Source organism: Nannizzia gypsea, genomic scaffold (assembly GCF_000150975.2).
Source record: "Nannizzia gypsea CBS 118893 supercont1.1 genomic scaffold, whole genome shotgun sequence".
NCBI lineage: Eukaryota > Fungi > Ascomycota > Eurotiomycetes > Onygenales > Arthrodermataceae > Nannizzia > Nannizzia gypsea.
Genome location: NW_003345201.1, coordinates 2,699,911 through 2,718,369, shown reverse-complemented (window position 1 = coordinate 2,718,369; position 18,459 = coordinate 2,699,911). Strand labels below are relative to the sequence as shown.

The following is an 18,459-nucleotide window of genomic DNA, read 5'->3' as shown; positions in this document are numbered from 1 at the left end:
GTCTTGGGTTTCCATCAAGGCTTTTTCTTCCTTCCTCAAGAACAGCCCGTACAGAAGATACCAAGAAATCAGGCAAGGGAAAACTCCACGAAGGGGGCTATGCAAATCGCATCTAAGCTAGGCCAGGGATCTAGCTCCTCCTGATTTACTGTTGACTTTGTTCTGTGCAACCACATCGTGACACTGCCCATGTGGCTGCAAATACCACTTCCAAGCCTACTTTAATGTCCAGCTGTCCCCATCCCTCAGGATTTCAACAAAACGCCGCTCATCTAAGGAGATTCTGCCAGCATGTAATATTGCCGTTGTTGCAATTGTGTTCTTTAGGGTTGGCAATCCACGACGGTCGAGTTGGTCGAGAGTCACTTGTCCGCCGTTTAGGGCAGTGATGGCATCAATAAACTTCTCGAAGCTGATATACCCATAGCCTCGCTGGCCACCAAAGTTCCCTTCCTCGTCGGGAGCATAGCTCATATAAAAGCTGCCAAGGAAGAAAGGAGAGTCTATTAGCGAGCTTCCAAAAGTGAAGAGAAAAACAAAAAACAAAAGCGATATGCATAAACGTGGACAGATTTAAAACATCTTCCCGCTCCTCGTTACGACCCAACAGGCCGGAGACATATCATCATGTTCAAGCGGGTGCTCGATTTGTGCTTGCTTCGTTGTACTTACGGGTTGTACCACACGAGCCCTTCATCAACTGTGACATCGTATCCTCTCTTAGCCTGATTGATTCTGATCTCGCCCTTCGACCCCATCCCTAAATAAAGTATCAGAAACAAGATCTCGCATCAGCCCGTTTTCCCCCCCTCTTGGACCAGTGCTCAGTCTCGGCCAGAGTGAAAGCGGTCAGCATAGGGCGTCCAGGAAATCCTGCTACACTTACAATGGAAGTATTGATTAGAGTGAACTCCAGCCTGTTGAGGCGCAGTCCAACTTGCGGTATATACACCCGTCGCAATCTTGGAAGGCTCCTCTTTCTTCCTCCACTCAACCATCAGGGTTATGGTATCTTCCGTTTCTTCAACACAGCCAAGCTCAATAGCTGCTCCCTTCGAGGCTAAGGCAGTTACCCTAACTGGTGCGTACTCCGGAACCATACTCTCACAGATGTCAACATGGTGGGAGTTAAGGTAATACGAAATGTCACTGTCCTTCCCAGCCCATGCTTTAAACGTCTCTAGTTGGCTCTTGGGCTGGCTCATATAGCTGTAAAAATAGTTAAAATCTCCCAGCTTCCGAGCCTTGTTGCGTGCATCCGAGTATGCTGGGTCGAAACGCTTATGGTGCTCGATGAATACGAAAACGTTATGCTTTCGAGACTCAGCCAAAAGCTCGAGATGGTCATCTAGCGTCTTTGTAGCGGGCTTAGTGATGAGAACGTGGATCTTACGCCGTATAGCGTACAGCGCAATTTCATAATGTGTTGTATCAGGGGTAAATATCGTGATGGCTGAGCCAGGCTTTAACGCATCTATGGCCGTCTTGTACGCATTTGGGTCAACCTTGTCGTCTGCCGGGTAGGATTCAAACGAGACTGATAGCCCATTGTACACCTCGGATATGTTGGTCTGAAGATGCTTTCCTTTTACGCCACGGTTGGAGCAGGTCTCAGTATCAGGTCGAAACCGTACGGAGTACTAGTTGCCCTGCATCTAGGAGAGCACTCACTAATAGACAGAAACTTCAAGCCTGATACCCCAGCCATGCTCAGGTTGCCGACCTTATTTCTTCTCCGAAGGTCAAACATCGTCAGGCCGACGACTCCCACCTTCTTGTCCGAGGTAGACGCGGTGCCTCCTACAAAGCCGGTGGTATACTCGCCCGTTCCAACCTGCGTATATACAAGTCAGTTTCCATTTCCTAAACGAAACAACACACCATCCTACCATCAACACATCTGGGGGAGCCATCTTGACAGAATCACCACGATTGGGTTCGCTGCGTAAAGAGACACTGTACGTCTATGTTGGAAAGATGCCAGATAACTATTGGGAAGGCTTCTTTGTTATGAGGTTTCTAGGCAGTACAATTCAGTCCCAACACGTGAAACTACACAGTAGGCCCCATTCGCCGTGTAAAATATAATAAAATCAAGTATTTAGGAGAGATTGTACTCTTTTGTCTCTGCTACCTCCCAGCTGTCGACGGTGAGGTGGTAGCTATGGACGAAGTGAGATGAGCAGGGGAACCGCTGTAGCCAGTGTCGGGGTTCAGCCGCGGCCCCGCCACCGTCCACGCAGCTCGAGGTCGCTATGATATCACCGAATCCTGCCCTTGACAAGTAATATACGGCTTCAACCCTGAGCATTACGGGTACAGGCGAGCAATTCGCCGATAAAGACAGGTTACGATTACTTTCATTTCACTGTTCATATAACCAAATAAAAAATGGAAAAGCCGACGAGGAGACCCCTCCAACCCGGCGTCTATGTGCCTACCATGACATTCTTCGATCCGGCCACGGAAGAACTTGATATACCTACCATCCGCGCTCATTCAGTACGGCTTGCCAAAGCCGGTGTTGCCGGCCTGATTACCATGGGCTCGAACGGCGAGGCAGTCCATCTCTCCAGAGCCGAACGTGCTCTTGTCACACAACACACCCGCTCGGCACTGGACGATGCAGGTTTCAGGCATATTCCTGTCATATCTGGTGCTACAGACCAAGGAGTTCGAGGCACGGTTGAGATATGTCGCGAGGCAGCAGATGCAGGGGCAGAATATATACTGTTGATCTCACCTAGCTACTACCGAGCTGCAATGGGGGACCAAAACGCTCTGTTCGAATATTTCACAAAGGTGGCCGATGGGTCGCCTCTACCCATCATCCTATATAATTTCCCTGGGGTAGTTGCCGGAATCGACATGGACTCCGACTTTATCATTCGATTATCACAGCATCCCAACATTATTGGAACCAAGTTTACGTGTGGCAGTACGGGGAAGCTATGCCGTGTTGCTGCTGCCATGAATGCTATCACACCAGCTTCCCCTTTAACAAAGCCTGCAGCAGATGGGTGCCCTGAGCGGCCGCCCCCTCCTCCATACTTTGCCTTTGGCGGTTATGCGGACTTTGCTCTTCAAACACTTGTTTCTGGAGGGTCCGGCATAATAGCCGGGGGAGCGAATGTGTTACCTCGGCTGTGTGTTGAGGTGTTCAATTTATGGGAAGAGGGGAAGCTGGCGGAGGCGATGGAAATGCAGAAGATTCTCAGTGACGGGGACTGGATCATGTCCAAATACACCATCCCAGGGACGAAGAGTGCGATCCAGGCCTGCTACGGTTATGGCGGGTATCCTCGAGCACCGATGCCTCGTTTAACGGAGGCTTAGGAGAAAGAAGTATCAGACAAGATCAAACCAGCCATGGCCATTGAAATGAGACTCAGCGGTGTCGTGTAGATGTGCAGGGCCATAAAACAGGCCCCTTTAATCCCAGTTACCCCACAGAATATGCTGCAGATTATATAGAATATAGATTTAATCACCGAAGACCTCTTTTGTATGCACATTGAACTTGAGGTGAATTCACTTCAATGCCTTGGAACAGTGGAGAAAGTGGTGGAGTTGTCAATGCAACCCAGCCTTTATCCCGTTTATCCCATAGGTAAAGCGATACGACACCGCAAGTAAGCAAGACCCGCCGGCATAGGTGAAAATCGTGGGCTTACTCGGGCAATTCGCCGTCGAGCTTCTCCATATATGACAGCATCGTCCTGCTTGCCTCTTTTTGTGTGAGAATTTTTTCACGATCATAGTCATATCAAGAGCATTCGATGATAACTATTCAGAGCAAGCGATAGTCAAGATGCCTTCAATGGACGAAGCAGAGGGATTCCAGGTCGACAGTGCTGAGACGCATACTCAGTTTCACAAGCGTCATGTCTGTATTCAATTTTCCTGTCATGGTGATTGTGACTGTGGTGGTGAGAGCTGACAATAGCGTAGTATAAACTAAAACCGTTTGAGGACTATGGTGAGGCTACACGGTCGAACAATAAGATGGGTTGCAAGATTGACAAAATGCACAGATGTCGATGTCAAGGTAGAAGCTTGTGGGATCTGTGGAAGTGATATCCATACTATCACTGGTATGATTTTTCTGCAACCTTGTCAGGGAAAGAAATGGTGACTGACGAAGAGGAACAGGCGGATGGGGACCTAAACTGTTTCCCCTATGCGTCGGCCACGGTATGCCTTTACTTGAAAAAGATCGACAGAACACAGATACTGATGTGATACAGAGATCGTGGGCACTGCCGTCCGCGTTGGACCCAAAGTGACGTTGATCAAGGAAGGCCAGCGAGTCGGCATTGGGGCGCAAGTCTACTCCTGCGGCACTTGCAAGCAGTGCAAGAACGACAACGAGACATACTGCCCGAATGTCATCATGGACACGTACGGCTCCAAGTGGCCTGGCACCGGCATCGTCAGCCAGGGAGGATACGGCTCTCACGTCCGCGTCCACGAGCACTGGGTATTCCCCATCCCAGAGAAGCTGGCCACCACCTCCGTTGCTCCCATGCTTTGCGCCGGCATCACCGCCTACTCACCTCTTGTCCGCAACGGCTGTGGCCCCGGCAAGAAGGTCGGAATCGTCGGGCTCGGTGGCATTGGCCACTTTGGCGTCATGTTCGCAAAGGCACTGGGGGCGGAGACCTGGGCCATTTCACGCACCCGGGCCAAAGAGGCAGACGCTCGCAAGCTGGGAGCAGATGGGTTCATCGCCACGGCAGAGGAGGGCTGGGAGAAATCACACAAGTTCTCCTTTGATCTGATCATCAACTGCGCCAACTCTTCCAAGGGTTTTGCGCTGGACAAGTACCTGTCTCTGCTGGATGTGCACGCCAAATGGGTGAGCGTTGGGCTGCCCGAGGAAGACGGCCCGTCCATCAAGGCGCAGAGCTTTATTGCCAACGGGGTGCTGATGGGCGCTAGCCATCTGGGGAGCCGCAGGGAGATGTTGGAGATGCTGCAGCTGGCGGCTGACAAGGGTCTGCAGAGCTGGGTCGAGGAGATCCAGATAGGCGAAGACGGCCTGCGAGACGCCGTGACGAGGATGAAGAAAGGCGACATCCGCTACCGCTTCACTCTGACCGGCTACGACACGGCCTTCTCCAAGCCTCCACGTCCGTCTCTATAGCCTGTCTCTCCATCCTCACCTTCATCCATCCCTATGTAACTAATCTATCAGTGACTAAAACTATAACCGAGTTATGCTTAAAAAACGAGCCAAAAACCCCTGAGCCGCCTTTCCCCGGGTCTTGGCATGAAAATTTTGAATGCTTAAATAAGCAAAGCTGGAGAAAATTATGAGGCAAGCGACTCCTTTTTTCCTTTCTATTTCATCATTGACTTCGTCCTTTTGCCGTCCTCTCTCTCTCTCTCTCTCTCTTTTATTCTTCTTTTTCTCTTCGTCGTATATTTATATTATTTCTGTTATTTCCTATATTCTTCCTTGAGATAATTTTTTTTCTCTCTTTGCCTTTCGTTTCGTCTGAGTCCTTACCCTTGTGTTGGCGTCTGGAACTTGCTGCCCTTAGGGGTTCGACCTGATACAAGCCCGACTGTCCCACGCATCAACCCAAGAGGGAAATATATTCTTGTTACGACCTACCTTCGATCCCCCTCGCATACCTATATAACTAGTTTTAAGACTCAGTCGTCGTTTCAGAGACAATGTCTTGCTGCACGTCCAATGCCAACCCTGGCCGGCGGCGGTCAACTCTTCGCTCCAGGGTGCGGCCACTTACTTCAGCTGGCGGCGAGCATCAGCAACATCACCACCAGACGCAGGATGGACTTGGACGAGCCCATGACGGGGTGCATAAGGAGGCTCTTTTCCCCTTTCCTGGAGAAAGTCACCAAAGCGCCATCGTCGAGACGGACGAGGCTCTCTCCGCTACTGTTCCGAGATCAAAGCATCGCCATAGCAAGAGCTTCTCCAGTATCCTACACGGGGCCAGCGAGCTCAAGACAATCACTCGGTCTCTGTCCATTAGCATTCGAAACAAGGGAAAACGAGCTGCACAGGCACCAGGCGAACAGCTGTCGGAACACCAGAGCCATGAAGAGTCCAAGGCAGGCTGGTTTCGCAGCCACAGACTGCCACGTCGCCGGTCTCTTGGTGGAATCTGCAACCTGAATAAACTCTACCCTCTGGCGTCAAGTCCACCTATGCCCTCGAACTGCAAGGATTTCACTCACACACAGCAGAATGGCCAGCTGGTGGACGATGCCGCGGGGCGCAAGGGCATGCTTGCACCGCCGCTGAAGGGGGAGGATGAAGGCATGGAGATCTTTGAGCTTGCCGGTCACCTTGGTGTCAAGCTTGCCTTGGACTCAGAGAGTGGAATAAGCATAAACATTCAGGACACCGATGATAATGCAAAGAAACTAGATTGCGTTCGCAAGGGTTAGTCTTTTTTCTTTTCTTTTTTAGTTTGCATGGCTAACATATCTTTTTGATAGACCCTGTTTCCTTGCCTGCAGAACTCATGGCGCATATCCTATCCTTCCTCGACGCAGATTCGCTTAAGAATGCGGAACTAGTCTCAAGTTCATGGAACGTCCATGCTTCCTCCAGTAATGTTTGGAGAGAGGTTTTCTACCGTGAATACAGAGACAGCCGTAATGTTGCCAATACACCCGGTATCCCGAAGAGAGCGATGGGCCTGGGAAAGAAGAAGCCCGCCCAGGACTGGAAAAAGGTGTACAAGGTTCGACACACCTTGGAGAACCGCTGGAAATCTGGAAAGGCTGCTGCCATCTACCTGCATGGTCATCAGGACAGCGTGTACTGTGTTCAATTTGACGAGTATGTCCTCCTCTTGCATATTCCTTGTGTTTCGTTCAATGTTTAACTGACAACCCGGTCAGGAATAAAATTATCACTGGGTCCCGGGATCGTACCATCCGCGTGTGGGACGCACGTTATCCCTGGCCGTGTTTGAAAGTCATCGGCGCACACCAGGCCACATCTGACAGCAGCGTGCCCGTCACACCATGGCCCATTACTCCGCCTGCAGACTCAACTGGCAGCTCTCCCTTTATCAGCATATGCCCACCTGTGGCATCCACCGCTGACCTCATCTCCCACCACGAGTCCGGAGAGTACCATAACGCTTCAATCCTTTGTCTGCAGTTCGACGATAAGATCATGGTCACTGGTTCATCAGATGCCACCTGTATCGTCTGGGATATGCAAGACAACTACCGCCCCATTCGCCGTTTGAAATGGCACCAAGCCGGCGTCCTTGACGTCTGCTTCGATGATAAGCATATTGTGTCCTGCTCCAAAGACACCACTATCTGCGTCTGGGACCGCGAAACCGGCCAGCTGCTCAAACGCCTCCTTGGCCACCGCGGTCCAGTAAACGCAGTCCAGCTCCGTGGCGACTTGGTCGTCTCTGCCAGCGGTGACGGCGTTGCGAAGCTGTGGAACATCTCATCCGGTCTCTGCATCAAAGAATTTGCCAGCAAAGACCGTGGCCTAGCCTGTGTCGAATTCTCTGAGGATGCACGTACCATTCTAGCTGGCGGGAATGATCAGGTTATATATCAATTTGACGCAAACACAGGGGAACTCGTGAAAGAGTTAGAAGGCCATTCCGGCCTCGTCAGGTCTCTGCACATGGATAACGCCAACGGCCGCGTCGTCAGCGGTAGTTATGACATGAGCATTAAAGTATTCGACGCAAAGGCCGGAAAACTCAGCATCGATCTCCCTGGCTGGACCACAAGCTGGATGCTGAGTGCCAAATCAGATTATAGAAGAATAGTCGCAACTAGTCAAGACGCTAGGGCTGTGATCATGGACTTTGGTTATGGTTTAGATGGTATAGAATCGCTGGAGGGATAAAAAAAGGAGGCCTTCTTCTTTTTCCTTTTTGATTTCGGATAGAACATAGCTCCCGGCGTTGGTGTTTTTGGATCATCTCGTTATATTGCCCCCTTCTTGCTATATTTGGATTCTATACGTATAGATTTCCTTATGATAGACGGTTATGTTTCCGTATTTCATTGGATTAACTTCTGATTTTAGATCTTACTACTCTAATCAATTGGTCATCATTACCTATCAGCGCCAAAGACTGGGCCAAAGTATACGGATGGATAACCGACCGACGTCATACAACAGGGATGTCTGCGCTGGCATGAGAGTAACCTCACGCTGTCGTATTATTAGCAACTCGACCATGTGTCTCGATTCTTCGGCTACGACGAGCTGTTATTGGCTTCGACTGGCTCTACCATGGATCGAGGACACTCTTTCATTATCTTAGAAGGTAAAGGCACAAGTACGATGACCTCTGCCAAGTGGGCAGGCAACACAATTAAATACAGCAGCTACGATGGCAACGAGCTCTGGAGAGATCAGCTATTTATTTGCATAGAGACCACCGAATTCAGATGCAGTCCTCTGCGGATATATTCAGCAGCAGACAATTGTCTCGTTATAACTCAAGAATCACATAGTATCTTTATCCATGGCTTCGAAAATAACAGCATCAATCTCTATCCCTAGAACTATGCGTGCTTGGGTACATCACCGGACTGGTTCGCCTTCCAAAGTCCTGTCATTAAAGGAAGACATTTCTATACCCACACTTCCAACCGATACATCCGTCCTAGTACGAGTCTCCCATGTTGCATTCCACCCTGGGATCATCATCCTGATGCATTTTGTCCCCTCATGGCTGCGTCGAATGCCCGCCGTACCCGAAACAGACTTCTCCGGCGTCATTGTCAGCTGTGGGAAAAATGTTCCTGTTTCCAATGGACCTCGAGACTTTAAACCAGGGACACCGGTTTTCGGCTCTTTACCTGTGAAGCCGCATCTTGGTACTGGCCAGGGTGCCTTGGGCGAATATATCGCCATCGAAGCGGCCGCTATTGCCAGAAAGCCTACCAATGTATCATTCGCAGAAGCCTCAGGCTTAGGAGTTTCCGCACACACGGCTTTAGTCCTGGTTGAAGCAGCAGAGGTGTCCAAGGACGCCAAAATTCTCATCAACTCCCCCTGCGGCGGTGTCGGGCATTTTGCAACTCAGCTACTCCGTCACCGCAACCCTACGGCGCGAATCACAGGAATCTGCTCCGGTCATAACCATGCACTTGCCCTTCAGCTTGGTTGTACCGACACCATCGACCACACCTCTTTCCCCAACGCCGAGGGCCAAACATTAGTCCAATATCTCGCTGCAAAGCACGGTAGCGACGAAGAGAAGTTTGACATTATATTCGACGCCTACGGAAGTCAGGATCTCTGGATATGCTCTGCTAAATACCTCAAGCCAGGCAAAGATCATCCTTATGTCACAGTCGGTCCCAAGATGGGTGTCTCCATCACGGAAGTTCCTGGGTTTCTCTGGAAGATGATCATGAACTCAACATTGCCAACCTGGCTAGGGGGAGTGCCTAGACCGTATAAGCAGATATCTGCATTCACCAGTACGGAGGCCATCGAGAGATGCAAGGAGTTGGCCCAAGCAGGTGAGTTCAACACACATTTCGGTGAGATATGGGATATGGGTGAGGCGCCGGGTGCTTATGAAGTGATGGGCAGTGGCCATGCGCGTGGGAAAGTGGTGGTTAAAATCTGGGAGCCAGAAGAAGAATGATCCAGCCTTTTGACGATGTATTTCTTAATTAATGATCAACACTCTTTGTATAGCCATTTGATATATATAATATTTTAACCTAGCAGCTATGCGGTATGAGGTGGGAGTTGTAAGGACCAAGGTCCCAGCTGCTGAAGCCTTGGAACCATGTGGTTGATTATATTAAGCAGACCACACTCGCAAGGCCAGGAGAAAGCACAGAAAGGTGGTGGTAGGTTCGACAGTGTTCTATGGATAAATAAATTAAACCTGTAAATTATTTGATTAGTCCTTAGCCTGGAGGCTTTAGTAACAATATTTTCTTTTAACAAAATTAAACCCGGCAGGCCGAAATCTCCTTTTTTCGTCACTTATCAAATCACAGAACAAACTCGCCTCCAGACAACCAAAACCTCCAACACACACCCAAGCTGACTTATTACAGCAGTGTCCTGTTATTGAGACACATCCAGCCAGGTATATCCTGTCCCGATAAGTAAATAACCAAATTACTCCCGTTCCCACGCGGCTAACTCCCACTTGGAGAAAACATCAATGTCAAGGGTAACGTCAACGTTAAAAGCCAAAGGAGTACCAAGGAAACATTCTCCTTTTCCTTCGCTAACGACTCGAACGACTGGTATCGCGGCGATGAGTGAATCAAGGTACGAGACCGGTGGACTTTGCCCTGCGAGATCGACTGGGACATTATTTGGCCGCCGTTGCCCCGCCTTGGCCAGGACGCGTTTCCCTGCGATAAACAGTGTCGTTGGTTGTTGACGTCAAGATACTGATGCTGCTGAGCGGGGGGAAAAGTCGCTGAGGATATGTCTGTGACGACGGATATGCTGACTATTCGCGGTTTAAACCGATTAGACAGGAGTTGCTGCAGTGGGTTAACAACCTGCTGCAACTGAACGTGACGAAAGTCGAACAATGCGGAACCGGGTATGATTGATATATCCCGCTTTTTGGCCTACGCCCATTCCTCCTCTGCATATGATCAGTTTATTCATCCACCAAAGAGAGGTGTACACATATCTGCTATGTTTTGTCCTCTCGCGAAGTCCAGCGGGACTGGTGGTCGACATCTCTAAATAAAGACATGGGCGAGCGAATTTGGTCGTTTGCTGGTCGCTCGATGATGATGTTAGTTCCGAGACGGGGAGATGATGTGCTGACGTTGGGGATAATAGTGCTGCGTTCTGTCAAATTCTTGACTCGATTTATAGTAAGTGCGGCCTTCAAACAGGAGTGAATAAGGCCATCCAACTAACCGTGGTCATTGTAGTGGACATTCCTATGGCACGAGTAAAGTTCAACGTCAACACCGAATACGCCTATGTAAACAACTTTAAGGTCCTACAGAGTACGCCCCCTTGGTACCATCCGCAACAACATCTGTTCCTGAACTGACGATCTGCTTTCTGTATAGGTGCCTTTTTGCGCCATCAGATCGACCGTCCGGTCCCTGTCCAGGCTTTGATCAAGTGTCGCATGCAGGACAACTTGGAGTTTCTGCAGTGGATAAAAAGACATTGGGATCAGTATTACCCCGGCGGTGAATACGACGCTGTTGCACGACGAAAGGGATCTGGAGCGCCACCACCTGCTGCCGGGGGAGCTCGTTCAGGAACCTCTTCTGCCACAGGCACTAGACGGGGCACGACACCCACGAGCGCCGCTGGCAGAGCGCGAGTTGGTGGTGCGAACAACCTGGCCCTAACTCAAGAACTAAATGCACAGAAGGAGGCCATCGCCGGTCTCGAGAAGGAGCGCGATTTCTACTTTGCCAAACTGAGAGACATTGAACTTTTGCTGCAGCAGGCCGTTGAGGCTGATCCAGAATTGGAAAAGGAAGACGACTCGTTGGTTAAGCACATCCAGGCCATCCTGTACTCTACAGAGGTATTACCCCTATCCATGTCTTAAAACCGTTGATCCTCGTTAATCTCCATACTAACGATCGAGCTAGGAGGGATTTGAGATTCCAGATGGCGAGGCTGGAGGCGAGGAATTGGAGACATTCTAAATTGCATATCCCACACTCGGTACATTCCACACTTACACACCAGACTGTCTACTCTAAACGAAAGCTGCTTGCAGACTGTCCATAGCGCAATCGCAGACAAAACCCCCTGTTGATCTAATACACTCACTCCCGACTGTTCTGTTCTCGTTTATCCTCGTCCCGTCAGCGTAGATATTACATAATCAAACAACTATTACATAAGCGTGATCTTGGCTTCCTTTAACGGACTAGCGTCAGGTACGACGGCCCGCGATGGCCAATCATGTGACTCCCACTGTTTGATTTCTTGCCTTGGCACAGGCTTGGCGGCCGCTCTGCCTGATTAGGAAGCGCGCACGACATGGCATCAACCTCGCTTCGTCCGGCGACGCTGCAACCTCGACTCGACACTTCAGCACAGCGACGGCGCAGACGACGACGGACGACGTGGAAGACTCCTGATGGCGTCGGTGCAGCCGCTGAAGAAGAGACACATCCATCACGGACGCTGAGAAGGTGAGCAAGCGAAGCAAACAGAAGACCCGACGTGGCTCGCGGCTGGGTTGTTGGACCGTTCATTGTCTCGTCTCCCGTTCTGCACGCGGGTTGGCTGGACAGCTCAACCTATGCGAGCGGGAAACCGCCACAAAACCACTCGTGGCCCTGTCTTCTTGAGCTCTTCAGTCTTCTAAGTCGTTTATCAGTATTATTACACGCAGCTGGCTGACCGGGATTTCCCCTTTGTCCTCCAGGTCCCTCCACCTCCTCTCGATTTTGGCCAGGTAAATCAAGAACAGCTCGACTCGACTAACCAATTCCAAAGCCAAACTTTTTTAACGCGAAACTTTCTTCAAATAATAGCTATTCATTCAGCCGTGCCAGTTGGTCTGATGACCAGCAGCCATTCCTTTCGACCTTTCTCTCCTCCTGCGATGGACTAGCAAAAGGCGATTCACATCGATACCATCTTTTTTCTTTCCCTCGCCTTTACGCCGAATATCAACAGTCGTTCTTTACCCTCACAGCGATTGACGTCCGCTCTATTGACGATCCTCTCATTACCTGAAAAGAAAACTTTTATTTACATCCGCAAGCTCGAGCCTCCGTTTCATACATTGCTAGAAGCATTTAATTTCTCTTTCTCCACGCTACAGCAGCCGCCGCTCTTTAAACATTTCCGTTCGCTCCCTTAAAACGACTACCGTTCTTCAACCTACCCGGGAAACGATTTAGGACATCGATTCCATTTTAAGCCGGGCTTATCTGTCAGATTCCAACAGGATACTATGTGCAATCCTCCTTTTGATCTGATTTAGTTTTCGATATCAACACCCTCACTCGGTCCCTCTAGTTCATATTTCAAAAGTGAATGCAGCAAAGCTCTGCACAAGGCCTTTTTCCATTTTGTGGCTTTCTCCTTGGATCCATTGTGTAGAACCTTTTCTACAGCTTTGTTTGGCGCCTTTTTCCTTCTTTAAAGCGGTATCTGGGATACCACTTAACTCTAGCTCAAGATGGGCGGGCATCATATCGATAGGCGGAAACACTGGAAAGCGCCTGAATATCGGATGAAGGACATAATACGAAGAGAGGAAGTCGAACAATTGCCGAGTGACAACCAGAACAATGACACGGGCCCTAAGCGCGCGGCACCACCAACCACCACCGTTGTTTTGACAGTCATTGAGGCTGTCCTACAAGATGGTTCGACAGCAGCCGAGTTTACGGTGGCTTCTCTCCCGGCAACCGTTTCACACTCACGTTTCGGCGTAGTTACGATTCCCTCCGGATCCATGTCTCCGATAATCGTGTCTTCCTTTCCTAATCCACAGACAAAGGCGCCAGCACACCTCAGTGCTTCACAGCCACCGCCTAGTCAGCCATCAAAACCATCAACAGATGTCTCGCTTCCCTCTACTAACAATTCTCTACCATCGACAAACGTTTCACTTCCCTCCAGCCAACATTCATCACCCTCTACTTATGTTCCCCAACCCTCCAAACCATCTACAAACATCTCTACCCCTTCAAGTATACCTGCTACATCTCAAATTTCCACATCCGTCCTTCCAACACCATCCTCGAAAGGTTCTTCGGTACCCTCCAATACCCAGTCCAGCCCGCCCACGGAGTCCTCAAAACCATCAACGGTTGATTCTTCAATATCAACTAGCAAATCGGGTTCCGTAACCTCTACCCACCCTATACCCTCATCAACGACTACCATTTCCAAAACTCTTTCAAGTAGCCACACGCTTTCGTTATCCTCCACCTCATCCGCTCCATCAATATCGTCAACGAGTTCCACTTCAGGATATCCTCCTGGAGGAGGGGTAACTAGCGGACAACCGCAACCACCTGCATCATCTCAACCCAATGGCGGTTCTTCGAACGCTGCGTCCGGCTCTGATGTCCCCAAGATCATTGGTGGTGTTGTGGGGGGTGTAGCTGGAATTGCCCTGATTATAATACTGTTACTTCTGCTGCGCCGTGTACGGAAACGAAAAGCTGTCCGGGAAAGCACTCTCACTGGCGGGCTAAGGAGCTCCGGTGCTTCAGCGGACCGAAACACATTCTCCACAAGCGGCACCAGCCAGCTTTCCGGGGCTGTTCTTGGTGGAGCGACACGTGTTTTTGATAGATTTAGAACATCAACTGCTTCAATGGCAGTAGAGCCCGGTGAGCGGGGATTTCAAAAGATAGGGGGAAGGAAACTTGCCTCCGTCCTTGAAACTGGCGGTGACGGCTACGACGACAAATTCGGAACCGACGAAAAGAGCCTTATAGTTCCACCTCCACCGGCTGGCCCAACCGCCACCACACGCGGAGAAGCCTCTAGGGGAGGCGGTTTGCATAAAGAGCTGGGGTTGGGACCATCAATATCTCGATCTGCTGACCGACCTATTTCTGATGAGAGCACATACTCCGAGCGAGTTGCATACCGCCCTTCACCCATAGCTACGCCTGTGGAGTCTGCTATATGTGAGGGAATATCTCCTACTCCCCAGAGTGGCATAGTTGCGCCATCAGAACCCTTACCAGCCGTCTTGACACTAGCCAGAGACGAAATCGGACGAAGCTTGGCCACAGCAGATGGCAGCCGCGCCAGTAAGTTCACAGAAGGCATCTAAAGCGGCGCCGCACCATAAAGATTTCCTTTGCCTGCCGCCTTTACCGCGCACCATAATTTATGATTACGTTCTTAATTATTTACTCTACCTCTCGTCACAGCATGCGTTTCTTGCTTGCATCGCCTGGCTTATTACCCTTTGTACCCCTTAAGACATACCCTTACTACTCCTATTTTAATACTTCATGGTGTTTCTAGTGTTTTGTTAAAAGGACTTCTTTCATCGTTTGAAAAGCTTAGTACAGAATTAAACAGGATTAATGGTACCTCTTAGTTATCTAATAGGATCAAACTACTTAAAAAACTACTTTCTTATATTCTGATAAACAGGCTGACTTGGTTTATAGTTAGTTTCCGTGGCTTCTTTTATATTTTCTTTCATACTAGAAAAGCCTTAGGGGCTGAAATGAAATATATCTGCATGAAGATAGCAAGACTTGTTCGTTTTAGTCTATTTTAAGACCCAGGCTTTATAGTATCTGTAACTATACTGTGCTACTGCCTGTTACTAGCAAAGAGATAACAGAACTGATATGGCCGTTTTAATCAGTAGTGACTAGAAAAGGTATATTTTGTTACATTCAGAGACTTCTCTATGTGATTGTATAACTCTAGCTTTACTTACGAGAACTGTTTTCCTCCTTTTATCTTTGATTTAATACCAGGCCATTGCCAACTACAAGAGAGAAGAGGCTTTGAAGGAGAGTTGTTTATTATTTATGTGCCTTACTGGCTATCCCTAGCTATTCATCCAGCTACTCGGCACGATATCAATCACTGATCAAGCCTGAAGACCCAAATGCTCAAGGGCTCACTCGTAGGTAGACAGGAGAATCAAGATAAGGGCCCAGAAAGCTAGTCATATTAAGTACAACGAATGTGATGATTGATAAAAAATATTGGGTCACTCGAAAAGCCCGTATGCCACGGTGCTCCCTGGACTTCTTATTTCTATATTTTTATACACACATTAGCCATGAGGTTTTATTGGATATAGGACAGTGCTCCTTACGCCGCAGGCAGTGCAGTTACAGCTTCCACTGGAGCAAGTACAGTCCTTTGGGCCGCTGCAGCCACAGTTTTCAGATCCGCATCCGCAACCCATTGTGATATTGGTAGAGGTAAGAATGCCTGAGATTGTAGTGTTTATATCGTGAATATCCAATTGACTTTTGATACTTGTAGCCTTGACGAAGAAATGGAGGGGAAGAAGAGTAAGAAGAACAAGCAGAAGGGGAGAGAATATATAGTAGAGAGATACAAAGGATAATTTTCTAGCGGGCAAGCAGAGGCGATGGAGGGTACGGGTAAACAAGGAGGTGATGTCATTCGGCTACTGCGAAGAAGCAAAGGGTCTGAAGTGGCAGAGCCCGACAGGCGGATATGTGACTTACACTTTGTACGCATGCAAATGACTGGCTGGATCGATCTTCTAGTTGTCTGGATAAAATCCTGTTCTGGTGGGAAATATTCTGGATAAGTTTCTTGATCAGCCTGGTTTTGCCGCTGGGAGAAGTACATTCCAGTACCTGCCGAGCGTAGCTATGTTTGGTGCTCAGGCGAAGTATATTGACCAGTAGCCGGTATCGCATTATTTAATTAAACATTCCAGCTTAACTCTCTAGACCTGGCTGGCTGGACAATGGGTACACGGCTATAGTTGAAGAGTTTTTATCATGCTTCTTATCCGCTTTCTGGCTCCGTTCTTGGGCTGCAGTCGTTGTCACCCATGCCGTCGTTGAACCCTAGCAGGGAGCTTATATATTTCCGAATTCTAATCGATGGCAAAGTATGTATAAAATCTGGAGTCGGCACGTATGCGTAATAGAGTAAGGATACAGAGCTCATCCCGTTTTGAGGGGCCTTGCGTGTGTGGTTATCTTGACCAGAGCAGGTCAGGTCAGGCAGGCAGGTCAGGCAGGTAGTTTTAGCGGCTCCATAACATAGTCAGCCTCTTGTTGTAACGGCGGGATGTTAACCTTGTTGAATCCCCTCGAGCCTTTGAACCGGAGGGAACGAGTGGAAAGATAAAAGGCCTTACTCCGTAGCTCGATGAGATTCCCTGCAGGGCAGAGATCCTATGCATACCCCTTGGTCCGGTGGTCGATGGCAGACTCTACCGACAGAGCCCCTTTTGCATTGAACGAGCAGGATAACCCATGCCCATAGCCAGGAACCAGTCCTGAACAACCAACAACTCAGGGATTTTTGCCCATATAAATAATCTCAATCCCATGGAGCAACGAGTTCTACGAGACCGGTCAGCTTGGTGAAGACAGGCAAAAAGAAGGCCAGCAAAGCTCAAGGCGTTACCCAGGACAAGCCGCACGCCGTGCAACAAGAGACAAGGCTTCTTCTGGCCTTTCGTCTTATCCTCCGAACACTGTGCTACGGGCAGCTACCAGGGGGGGGCGATCATCGTGACCCGTAACTAATGTAAAGGGGGATCCGTAGAAGGAGGCGTATAAGTACACCTATATCGCCAGCGATATACAACCACAGCCGAAACAGCAGGTAAAAATAGAACGAGCAGAGAGCTGTCAGCTTCAGCATCGCTGCAGGAAGAAAGCCATGCTCCGTATATACTCCGTAGATGTGGATGTGCCGGGTAGAGGCAGATGTCGATGCTGTGACCGGGGGGTGCGCCCCTTTGCTAGTAACAAGACGAAAAAGTGGATGATGTTCTCTCTTTTCGTCCTCCTCGTCCTTCGGTGGTAAACCTCAACGTCAAACGACAATCAACCTGCGCCAGCAGACGGCATCACCACCATCAGACTGAGGACCGGACGGAAAGTCTCTGCTGCTTCTGCTGCCTTCTCTCCCACCACTTCTGCTTCAAAAGTCGCTCTTTTTTCTTTCTTTTTTTTGTTCTCTGTTCTCTCCGTTTCACGCTCAGCTTTTCTCTGCCTTGTACCTGTTTCGCCCCCTGCTTTTAGGACACCCCCAAGAAGGGCCCTTTTCTTCCCCTGCGCCCTGCCTACGGCTTCGCTAAAACGACGGTTAGCCCATATCATCTCCCAGAGGACGGGTCGGGCCGCCTTTTGACTGATACAAACGCCGTCGTCTCTTTTCGTATCCAACAGGAGGACATCATGGCTGGGCGGAGTTGAGACCTGGGACAAGACAGAGGGAAAAAAAAGGACGCAACCACCACCAGCACAACAGCCACGAAGATCTCGCTTCTCTCTCTCGCTAGTTTTACATCCTAAGACACCATCAGACTACTGGTGCTGCTGCAGGCAGCCGTCCGGCGTTGTCTTCGATCGCGTTCCTGCTCCCGCCGTTCTCGCGCATAAGCCGTGTGACCGCTGAACACGGAGTACCGTCCCGCAGTCAAGTGCGGAAGGAGGCCAGACAGAATCTCCCCACATAGCTGCATCGCCACTCTTCGAAATAAGTATATATCTCACATCGATATTCACGATAACTACTTACGGCGTAAGGGAGAACCGGAAAGCGCACAGGACAAGACCCGCCTAGTGGTAGGCGACGATTATATGAATAACACCTACATATAAAGGATGCATTGATGAGCAGGCCGAGGTTCGAACGAAGCGTGCTTATTGGACTTCGCTCAATGGATGCTCAATGATGAGCCATACTTTCTGGTTACTTGTTTTTTGTTTTTCACCCGCTTCTACAAAGCACAGTCTTTGAAATAACTAAGTATAGTCGAGCGGCGCAGCATCACATCCAAAGAAAACCTTACAGGG

The 18,459-nt window shown here is 49.5% G+C and overlaps 9 protein-coding genes across 9 annotated transcripts; 7 read left to right on the top strand and 2 right to left on the bottom strand.

Moving 5' to 3' along the window:
* Nucleotides 1-216: 216 nt before the first annotated feature.
* Nucleotides 217-1,913, bottom strand: MGYG_01005 (D-galacturonic acid reductase; the record flags this gene model as incomplete). Its single annotated transcript, XM_003176873.1, has 5 exons — nucleotides 217-481; nucleotides 673-760; nucleotides 887-1,585; nucleotides 1,672-1,834; nucleotides 1,890-1,913. The coding sequence occupies 5 exons, from the start codon at nucleotides 1,911-1,913 to the stop codon at nucleotides 217-219; spliced, it is 1,239 nt and encodes a 412-aa protein (XP_003176921.1).
* Nucleotides 1,914-2,391: 478 nt separating this feature from the next.
* Nucleotides 2,392-3,336, top strand: MGYG_01004 (dihydrodipicolinate synthase 2; the record flags this gene model as incomplete). Its single annotated transcript, XM_003176872.1, has 1 exon — nucleotides 2,392-3,336. One exon carries the CDS (start codon nucleotides 2,392-2,394, stop codon nucleotides 3,334-3,336), a length of 945 nt encoding a protein of 314 aa, XP_003176920.1.
* Nucleotides 3,337-3,811: 475 nt separating this feature from the next.
* Nucleotides 3,812-5,146, top strand: MGYG_01003 (NADP-dependent alcohol dehydrogenase 6; the record flags this gene model as incomplete). The annotated part of the gene is made up of 5 exons (XM_003176871.1): nucleotides 3,812-3,886; nucleotides 3,952-3,979; nucleotides 4,035-4,094; nucleotides 4,153-4,194; nucleotides 4,248-5,146. The coding sequence occupies 5 exons, from the start codon at nucleotides 3,812-3,814 to the stop codon at nucleotides 5,144-5,146; spliced, it is 1,104 nt and encodes a 367-aa protein (XP_003176919.1).
* Nucleotides 5,147-5,682: 536 nt separating this feature from the next.
* MGYG_01002 (beta-TrCP) lies at nucleotides 5,683-7,864 on the top strand (the record flags this gene model as incomplete). The annotated part of the gene is made up of 3 exons (XM_003176870.1): nucleotides 5,683-6,418; nucleotides 6,475-6,820; nucleotides 6,883-7,864. 3 exons carry the CDS (start codon nucleotides 5,683-5,685, stop codon nucleotides 7,862-7,864), a joined length of 2,064 nt encoding a protein of 687 aa, XP_003176918.1.
* A 628-nt stretch (nucleotides 7,865-8,492) lies between these two features.
* Nucleotides 8,493-9,626, top strand: MGYG_01001 (oxidoreductase; the record flags this gene model as incomplete). The annotated part of the gene is made up of 1 exon (XM_003176869.1): nucleotides 8,493-9,626. The coding sequence occupies one exon, from the start codon at nucleotides 8,493-8,495 to the stop codon at nucleotides 9,624-9,626; it is 1,134 nt and encodes a 377-aa protein (XP_003176917.1).
* Nucleotides 9,627-10,256: 630 nt separating this feature from the next.
* On the top strand, nucleotides 10,257-11,637 carry MGYG_01000 (EB1 protein; the record flags this gene model as incomplete). The annotated part of the gene is made up of 6 exons (XM_003176868.1): nucleotides 10,257-10,270; nucleotides 10,482-10,553; nucleotides 10,802-10,836; nucleotides 10,897-10,974; nucleotides 11,041-11,513; nucleotides 11,581-11,637. 6 exons carry the CDS (start codon nucleotides 10,257-10,259, stop codon nucleotides 11,635-11,637), a joined length of 729 nt encoding a protein of 242 aa, XP_003176916.1.
* Nucleotides 11,638-11,977: 340 nt separating this feature from the next.
* MGYG_00999 (hypothetical protein) lies at nucleotides 11,978-12,682 on the top strand (the record flags this gene model as incomplete). Its single annotated transcript, XM_003176867.1, has 3 exons — nucleotides 11,978-12,132; nucleotides 12,369-12,398; nucleotides 12,478-12,682. 3 exons carry the CDS (start codon nucleotides 11,978-11,980, stop codon nucleotides 12,680-12,682), a joined length of 390 nt encoding a protein of 129 aa, XP_003176915.1.
* A 448-nt stretch (nucleotides 12,683-13,130) lies between these two features.
* MGYG_00998 (hypothetical protein) lies at nucleotides 13,131-14,747 on the top strand (the record flags this gene model as incomplete). Its single annotated transcript, XM_003176866.1, has 1 exon — nucleotides 13,131-14,747. One exon carries the CDS (start codon nucleotides 13,131-13,133, stop codon nucleotides 14,745-14,747), a length of 1,617 nt encoding a protein of 538 aa, XP_003176914.1.
* Nucleotides 14,748-15,549: 802 nt separating this feature from the next.
* Nucleotides 15,550-16,338, bottom strand: MGYG_00997 (hypothetical protein; the record flags this gene model as incomplete). The annotated part of the gene is made up of 3 exons (XM_003176865.1): nucleotides 15,550-15,601; nucleotides 15,759-15,877; nucleotides 16,141-16,338. 3 exons carry the CDS (start codon nucleotides 16,336-16,338, stop codon nucleotides 15,550-15,552), a joined length of 369 nt encoding a protein of 122 aa, XP_003176913.1.
* Nucleotides 16,339-18,459: the final 2,121 nt, after the last annotated feature.